The sequence below is a fragment of the Benincasa hispida genome, chromosome 10 (genome assembly GCF_009727055.1).
Source record: "Benincasa hispida cultivar B227 chromosome 10, ASM972705v1, whole genome shotgun sequence".
NCBI lineage: Eukaryota > Viridiplantae > Streptophyta > Magnoliopsida > Cucurbitales > Cucurbitaceae > Benincasa > Benincasa hispida.
The window spans coordinates 36889766-36899220 of NC_052358.1; the positions used below are offsets into that span (position 1 = coordinate 36889766).

Consider the following 9455-nt stretch of genomic DNA (forward strand, 5'->3'; position numbering starts at 1 on the left):
AACAGGATTGTCTCATGTCTTCAAAGTAGTAGTTTGCTCAAACTAAGCAAATAATGCTTGAACTTCGGGAGAGCGAGTGTGCACATATATGATCAAACTTTTCACAAACGCTCAATCATATAGTTTAGAATAGTTTTTAACTTAAGTTCAAGCATTAAAGTTTTATTGATTGGCACTTTATTAATGTTAAATTTTTGGACATTTTTCTGAATCAAAACAAAAATCAATCGAAATTGAAATGCTTTTCCTTCTTTACAAGGAATTATTTAAAATTGGAATTGGTAACCTATTGGACATGATATAACTACTAGAATACCTTTGAATTTTATAAAAATTTGGTAACCCAAATTCTCTAATGCGTTTCTCTTTTTGTGTATGTAATTGAAACAAATCAATTCAACTACTACAAATCTTATTTAAAAATAAATAAAACATTTGTGTAGAACTTTTTTAAAGTCTTCTCGATGTTTATTCTTTTTGTTATTGTTTATATACCTTAATTGAAAAAGATAGTTTTAGAGATTGATGAACAAAAAAGTGTTAGACGATCGATTGAAATAGAGGAGAGGGAGGTGAAATTAGATGTAGCTAAGTAGCTTTCATCCATATATCGATGGTAAAGGTATTTCTTAACTTAGTGTCCATGCAACATTTAAAAAAGGTATTTTTGAAACAATTTACTAGTAATTTTCATTTATATGCTAACAGTGAAACTCTTTAAATATGTTTTAAGAATATTAATGAAGCGACTATTTTTGAAATAAAGGACCAACGGTTTCTATTCTTTTTTTAAAAGAAAAACTAATAGTAAGGATATGTTTGGATATTTTTTTTAAGCTTAAGGGTATTTATGAAACTTTTAATTTAACCTATATTTATAATTGATTATAGTTTAAAATGCTTCTCAAAATTTTGTTTTTGAATTTTGGTACTGCAATCGGTTAAACGTAAGAATCAGTTCATCGATTTATATCAGCAAGAATTCCAATTTAGTTTTAATAGTACTTTTTCTGATAGTGATTATTACAAATTTTTAAAATATAAACACTACATTGTTGAGTAACAAAGTTCATGAATCAAATGGTTACTTCACTATAGGTTTTAATATTAGAGGTTGTTTGTTTCGTGGGTATCCTAGATTTTCATGGAGTGAGCATTTGGATTACCGTATTTGTTTGATGAGATGCCCGACATCTAAAGATTTTCAGGCATCTTAAGATACAGAAATCATCTTAGGATACCCAGACAAAGGGCATCTGGAGATTTTTTGTTATCTCCTCATATATGAGTTTTCTAGATTCTCGAATTGAGGGCATCTCTATTTTACTCTTTCGTCATTCCTTTTTATTGTATTTTACGTATATTTATTAATCTTCATTTGCATTATATACTTATTAATTTTTAGTTATATCATAATTCTTATTATTTTTTAGCATTATATTCAAATTCAAATTCAAATTAATATTTATTTTAACAAAAATCTTAACTTATGATATATTATTTTGTTGAGAAAAATAACATATAAAAATAATATAAAATGTATTAATTTTAAAAGAAATTCAAATTGATAAAAACAAATATGTAATATAAATTCAAATTAAATCAAATTAATTATAAAGTAATAAATAATCATAAAGGTATTCCTGAACCTTTATGTAAGACATTTCCGAGTAAAAATCTTACTAGACAAAAGTTATCAAAATATTCTCAGATTTCTGAAATATAATCCTACAAAACAAACATAATAATCTAAAGATGTCGAACATCTATAATTCTTAATTTCTACTATATTAAAAGGGATTATGTAGGGGAATCTTTGCATGCCCCTTTTATCGTTACATTTTTCATAAATTCCTATATTGCCCTTCATCGAGTGGTTGTGACTTTTGAGTGTAAGTGTCCGTTTGGAAAATAGTGGAAGTGACTTTTTCAATTAAATTCTCTACAGAAAAACACCTCATTTACGAAACAACACAACTCAAACGAAACCTTTCATCCAAGAGATACAAATAGACACGAATCTCCAAGCTTTGGTCACGGACATTCAACTCTCTCTTCGGTCCCACTTTACTTCACTATTAAACTAAAGAAATAGGAATAAAGTCAATAGACCACTTTGTGAAAATGGAAGAAATATGGATCGCCAATCCAAACACCTAAATGACACGAACAATAGAAGAAATCTTCTTAGCATGAGCATTTTGCATGTGGATAATGAATCTTTGGTAGAGCAATTCCAAACGGTTAGTTATATTATTTTGTTCTTTTTGATATTGTATTGAAATTTATTTGTTTGTTGTTAGATTTTGAAAAGTTTTGATTTAGAAATTTCTTTATATCCAAAAACTCAAATGCAAAACGACGAAAAAATATTCTCAATTGTCTATGTGATCCAATGGATCTTCGGAACAGATGTGAAATTTATTTCTTTGTTTTTAGATTTTCGAGGGGTTTGATTTATAAGTTTATTTATATGGAAAAACCCAAGCGCAGAACAATGGAAATATCTCCTCAATGTAGGATAATGAATTTTCGCAAGAAGTAATTTTATTTGAATGTTTATTGAAATGTATTTGTTTGTCTTTTGATTTGGAATTTGATTTAGGAGTTTATTTACATGGATAGATGAGATTTGAATTTCAAATAGGGAGTGTATAGAAGGTGTTTGATGATTTGTGTCTACGTACATTGATTCCATTGAAATGATTGATATTCAAATTAAGGCAATTTGTTCATTGTATATATTTTCGATTATAATTGGGAATAAGTGCAAACGATTTATTTAAATTTATTTATTCTAACTTTTAGTGATTCATTCAATTTTGTTTGCCTTTCTTATTTTGCATGAAAATTGAAAAGAAAAAGCACTATGTGAGGAGACGGAGGGAATGAAAAAAATAAAAATGCTGAATAATCTCAAGCCAAATAAGTTAAGTTTCCTCACTTGATTTCATAGATGGTGGGATCAATTGATTTGTTTTTTACTCAATTTTTTCTTTATTTTTTCTTTAATTTTCATTGCAATGTATTTAGATTTGAACACTCATCTCAATAAAATTTATTTGATTTCATTGATTACATGATATCCACGATATTTCTTTTACCCAACTTTCATTATTTTAAATTTTGTTTTATCTCATTGAATTGTATATTATAATAACGAAATCAAATAAAATTTATGATTTCCAATATATTTGTATTACTAACTTTCACTCTTTTAAATTTGTTTTATCTTATTGAGTTGTATCTAAATATAATAACTCGCTCTAATTAAATTCATTTGATTTCACAATATACATATCTCCCGCAATTTGTTTTACTCCATCTTCATTCTTTAGATTTATTTTATACCATTGCATTGTATTTAAATATAAAAACTCACTTCCATGAAATTTTGAATTTAGGCAATGAAATGGATTGGATGATGATAAGTGTATGGTTTCAAATATATTTTTATATTAGAAGAACCTTGCAAAGGAGAAAAAATTGAGAAAATCTTTTAGATTTAGTTTTTATCCATACTATCTCTTAGATTATTTTATAAAAATGCCCCACCAAAATCCAACTTCGCTTTCTACTTATGAACAATTAATTAGGTCAAATGTCTACTAAAGAGAAAGAAAAGTTAATTGAAGGAATTTATAATTTTTTAGAGCTTGGAAGTTAATATAATTGAAGCAACTTTGTGGACCATAAAAAAAAAAAGTATTTAATAAATATCATAATAAACCAATAATATTATTATTATATTATATCCTAGATCTATTATGAATTGATCTTTAATTTTTAGTTATCCATTTTTCATCTTTTAAAAATATAAAATTACTTTAACCGTTAATAATATTAACAAATATAAATGAATATATTCTATATTTGAAAGCTTAGTTTAAGACTAAGCATTAGGCACAACCAAATAAAAATATTATTTTATTTATTGACTTCTACAAGGCTAAAATTTAAAAAGAAGATATATAATCCTTTTGACCAATCAAATTATGCTAACAATGTCACCGCTTTATCACTCTTATTATGAGTTATTTTAAAAATTATTATTTAAATTAGTTATCAATAGTCGACCAAAAAAATAATATATATAAAAAAAAAACTTAAATATTTAAAATAATAAACATCGAAACTATATAACAAATAATTGTGCAATTGATTCAAAACTTTTTTAAAAAATACAATTTATTTTATAATGTATTTTATATTGTAATGACAATGATCTGATCCATATTTTATAGAAAAAAATATTTTAAATTCTAAAGAGTTAAGTTGATACAACATATCAATAAATAAATTTGTTAGGTTAACTTACAAATCTATTTATGTATTCTTGCATGCTATTATTTTAAAAATTATTAGCCACGTGCAATGTACGTGTTATTAAACTCTAGTATATATAATTTCAGACATCTAAAATTTTGATTATTTAGATTTTCAAAAAAAAAATTTAATGTACTCTCCTCAATACTGGAGGATATTCTCATCTTCCTCAACATAATTGTTTAATGCACCATAATCCCTCATTCCTCTGTATTGTTTTATCAAATATTTTTGGCCTAAGCACTGAAACATTAACATTATTTCTCATTTCTTTTACTTTTATGCCTGCATTCCTTTTGAACACAATAATAATAATAATAATAAAAGGGAAAGAAAAATACCTAACTACATCTTTACAAGCCAACTTAATCATAGCTTAATTGGTTTATCCATGTATTTTAAATCAAAATGTTAGAAGATCGAATCTCTCCCATAACTACATCTTTCAGAAGATACACAATCAAAGTTTTTATTTTTTTTCTTTAAATAATAATAAAGGATCAATATCGGAGAACATTACCACAACTATACTTTCCAAGATTAGAAAAAGGTCAAAAAGAATAAATGTGAACATTCTCCCACAGGACCATAAATGGCAAGAAATCAGAAACAAACTTAGATACATAACTGTAAGTTGACAACATAAATCAACTACAAGCTTCAGAATTGCACATCTCAACATAAACAAACACAAATACAAATACAAAGACTGTAGATTAAAGGAGTCCAGTTTTGAACCCTCAAACAAAATTTGTGAGGACTTTGCTAACCAGATGTTCCCCATAAACAGCTCTCTTGAATTTTGATTCTCCTCCTGTTTTGCTCTTGCAAATTTCCAAAGGTTCTACAGCTGTGTCAAAATTTGTCTGTTTTTCCAAACAACAGCAGGTTGATAAACATCAATGAATAACAGAAAAAATAGAGGGATTAATGGGTAGCAGAAACAGGGAGAACGAGAGACCTCATAGAAATATGCTACACAAACTCTATATTTCAGAGATTTGTTGATAACACGATGTAAAGTTGACTCGTACAGCCCATTCGAGTAGATCTACAAACTCCAAAAGCTTTTTTATGAAAATAGCTGATTAATTTAAATTAAGATAGTCAAATATGATCATGTACCTTGAGCATGTCACCAATGTTACAAACAAAAGTTCCAGGAATGGGTGGAGCTGATATCCATTCTCCAGATAAGTTTCTCACCTTCCACCAACTTATACATCAATTTATGAAGCAAAAACTAAAGCAGCAAAAGATATGGAGGAAAGAAAAGAAGCAACACCAAAATCATTTTGATGATTGTTGATTGTTTTAATATTTACCTGAAGTGCAGTAATATCATCATCCTGATTAACCAATGTCAACAAACCTATCAAGGACTGATATTTAGTACTATGTAATCAATTAAAACAGATTTTTTCAACTCACTCATGATCTAAAAGACTTTTTTTCCCCTTCTAATTATTCTTTTTACCGTAGTCAGTGTGAGCCCCACTGGATGTTGCTCAATCATGAAAAGTTGAAAACGAAGTGACGAGAAAAGAACAGGAGCCAAAGAAACACAAAAGCATTAGAGCCAGAAAAATTACAAGCACAGAAAACCACTAAAGCTGTAAATTACCATCCAATGTCATTTTCTGGGATATCAGAAGCCTTCAAAGAGGAGATTCCAGGATAACCAATAAGACGCATAACCCAAAATGAATTTCCAGCTCTATCTCCCTCAAATTCATATGGGGCTCCACCCAATGCTAAAGCAATTCCGCGCATGATATTTCTTGAAACATCTGATTAAACATTCGATTTGACTAGTAAGAATCTGAGTTTTCTTTTAGGGGAGGGGTGCGGTGGGGTGCGGGGGAGGAGCTATTGAAGAAACTTTGCCTGTGCAGAGGTTGATATATTCTTCCATCAGTTGCTTGAAGTTTGGAGGATCAAGTGGCCTGTATGCAAACAAATAGGAACAATCTCAATCTCATCAAGATTGAATTTATCTCAATACTGTGAACATTCCCTAATTTTTTTATGAGATGTAACAAATATGTTGATAGTAAAACCGAATCATTGAATGAGGCAACTAATATTAAATTGATTAAATGTATGTTTCTTTTTTTAACATCCGTGAGTGTCCGGACAGCTTATGTACACCTCGACTTATATTATGAGACAACCCGTCTGACCCTACAACATTTAGGTGTCAAAGGAACTCATAGGATATTAAATCCTACGTAGCCACCTACCTAGAATTAAATGTATGTTTGAAATCCATAAATTATGCTTACCATTGGTTACTACCTTCCATAGTTTTGCCAAGAGTTCCATACATCCCCGGTTTAAATTCCCTATAGCACTGTCTCCAATTGCAAACGTGATGGCACAGAAGTTCAGTAATACAAAATGAAAATACAAGAATAGATGGCTTCCACTATGACATGGAAAGTAATATCAGCAACTCGTTCAATAGATGAGGACAAACTCACGTCTATAGCTTCATGCATATCTGGAACTCCTTTGGTTATGTTTTCTCCTACTCTTTGATATCCTCTGCTTATAAAATTTAAAAATGCACATTGGCTTCTTGATATTATCAACAGAATGTTTCATTTGGCTGTTTAAATGTGTGAAAAATACCATGTTATTCTCTGCAACAAACCTGTATCCACTGGCTGGAGTCAACTTAATCTTAATTTTTTCTTCATAAGGAAGTAGGAAAAACATGCGCGTCACTTTCTTTACCTCACTAAGGAGGGATTCGGAAATACCATGGCCCTTCTGATAAATCACGAGATATTTTCTTGTCAAATTTCATGTCAACATATTTATGTAAAAATAAAAAGAAAAGGAAGATGGTAAAAGGAAGGGTTGTATAATCAATACCAAAAAGTACTAGAACTGGATAGAAAACTTCATGAATTGAGAAATACGGGTGTTATTAATTTTTCTCAGTACAGCTATCCAAGACCTTTCACAAACTCTCTTGAAAATTGTAGCACAAGTATTATACTCATAACTTTAGATGGTTAACTTTAACATAATAAAAATGTGGTCCTACACTATCAATCTTTTCTAAGTTAATAGTTTAATATGCTAGACCAAGTCAACTCAACTTCTAGAAGTGAAAATTTATCTGGGCTTGGAGGGGTAGACCATGCAAAATTGACTCACAAGTCATATCAGCTGATCTTAATGTAATTAAATTTTCCTACGGAAAATCAAATGATGGTTGAGGACCAAGTTAATGAGGCTGTCTAGAAATTTAATACAAGATAATGGACCATTTAATTAGGTCTAGTTTGAGATCCAACACTATTCTTAATTCCAAAGATCAGATGGATTTCTACCTAAGCGCCACCCGAGCACTAGAGAAATTGTAGACTTACATCGGATCACTAATCAGACTAGTGCACAGGAAATGTTACTTGAGGATCTTGCCTTTTTAAATTTGAGAACACATGGCTTCAACATTCATCTTTTAGTTCTTTTTATGAATAACCAAACTTTAGGGGCATTAAAAGTTGGGTCTCAAGAGTAGAATTTAAATGGCTAAGGGGATTTTCGAGTTGCAAGTGAAGGGCTCTTCAACAATGTGAAAGCTTGTGCCACGCGAGAGGTAGTCTTAATGGTGGTGATAGTTGGGAAGAAAGAGAGACTAAAAACCAAGCAGAAGAAGTTCTTAAACCAAGTTAGTATTCAAAGTAATTGCAACAACTTTATGTTTTGTGGGCCAACACCTAATTTGACACATCAAGAAAGTATTGTGTGGAATAAGTTCCTTAGAACATTAATTGCAAAGCAGAGGTGGCTAACAGTAACATCAAATGATAGGTCAATTCATCACTTTGAAAGAGATGAAGGGAACAATAGAAATACCGCGTAAAAGAAGCCAGTTTCTCTACACGCTTGATCTAATTGCTTAACAACTTCTATTACATTTGCATCCTCTCCCATTCGGGGATCATCTCTCTTTTCCATAAGAGGGCTAACATCTGAACAAAAAAAGGGTTTGAATTAATTAGAAAAAGAACTAAAACTGGAATCCCATTTGAGGAATTACAATTCCCTTTTACTTCCTCGCCATTTTGAATATTCTATTACCAACCTAATCAAATCCCATGATTCACAAATTGCAGAAAACTTGAAACTAGAACTGAGAAAGGGGAGGAAGGGATTTGGGTGTGATTACCGATTACAGGAAAGGATGTGAAGTCGGTAGCCATGAGTGATGATTGATGATTTACTGTTGAACTGAAGAAGTATGAAAGAAAAATGGGATGATTTTGTTTGAGGTTCGCAGATACTTTTATGAACGTCGACGATAAAGACTGCAAGGCTGCTTTGTCGAGACAACGCCCAGGCACCGTGTATAGAATCCTTGTTGCTCAAAATGACCCAAATAGAGATGTCAAAAAAAAAAAAAATATATGGGTCGGGGCCCGTGGGGTCCTGTCCCGAATCTCCAAATACTCGGAAAATGTTGGTGGGGTGGATTTTTTTTTTCTCATTTGCAATTCGGAGTCGGGAACTGGAATATATTCCCCAATTCCAATCTCGATCGTTCCTATTTCATATCGACTTTTGTATATAAATTATAAATTTATAATATATATATATATTAATATTAATATCCTAAACTTTATTAGGATAATTATGGAGATTTTAATTATTTAAGTTTAAGATTTTATTACTTTAATTCCTGAGATGTCTTAATATTTAAGATAGAATGTTCTAATTGTTGGATTTTAATTTTATAAAAATTATGAGAATTTAGCATTTTAATTATATCTTTTTAAAACGGATGTGTATTATTATTTTTATTACTAAAATTGATAGTATTTTATTTAAATGAAAGTTGTATCGGATATATTTAAAGAATTGTTTAAAATATATATTTAATTGAAATAAAAAAAAATTGTTAGAAAAAAATGATGATAGGAAAATTTTTCCCGCTGGGAACCGATCCATACGGAAAAATTCATAGGGATGGGGAGGGCTTCCCCATCCCTACCCCATCTAGTAGACATCTCTAACCCCAAACTCAAAATTTTCTATACAATGACTTTTTATTTTATTTTATTTTTTTTTAATTTTCTTTTAATTTTCTTTTTTTTACATTTGAGAAGTGAAAT

At 29.7% G+C, this 9455-nt stretch overlaps 1 protein-coding gene across 3 annotated transcripts; it reads right to left on the minus strand.

The window, feature by feature from the left end:
- Nucleotides 1–4842: 4842 nt before the first annotated feature.
- Nucleotides 4843–8812, minus strand: LOC120087599 (probable 2-oxoglutarate-dependent dioxygenase At3g50210). 3 transcript variants are annotated; one of them, XM_039044419.1, is made up of 12 exons: nucleotides 8513–8809; nucleotides 8200–8315; nucleotides 6983–7101; nucleotides 6810–6873; nucleotides 6612–6679; nucleotides 6214–6272; nucleotides 5951–6116; nucleotides 5804–5823; nucleotides 5652–5698; nucleotides 5452–5532; nucleotides 5288–5377; nucleotides 4843–5192 (listed from the first exon to the last, which is right to left on the minus strand). In XM_039044419.1, exons 1-12 carry the CDS (start codon nucleotides 8544–8546, stop codon nucleotides 5067–5069), a joined length of 990 nt encoding a protein of 329 aa, XP_038900347.1. In that variant the 5' UTR covers nucleotides 8547–8809; the 3' UTR covers nucleotides 4843–5066. The 3 variants fall into 3 exon arrangements, with proteins under 3 accessions (XP_038900347.1, XP_038900348.1, XP_038900349.1); XM_039044420.1 differs by lacking the exon at nucleotides 8200–8315 and having other exon boundaries at nucleotides 8513–8812; XM_039044421.1 differs by lacking the exons at nucleotides 8200–8315; nucleotides 8513–8809 and adding an exon at nucleotides 7207–7349.
- Nucleotides 8813–9455: the final 643 nt, after the last annotated feature.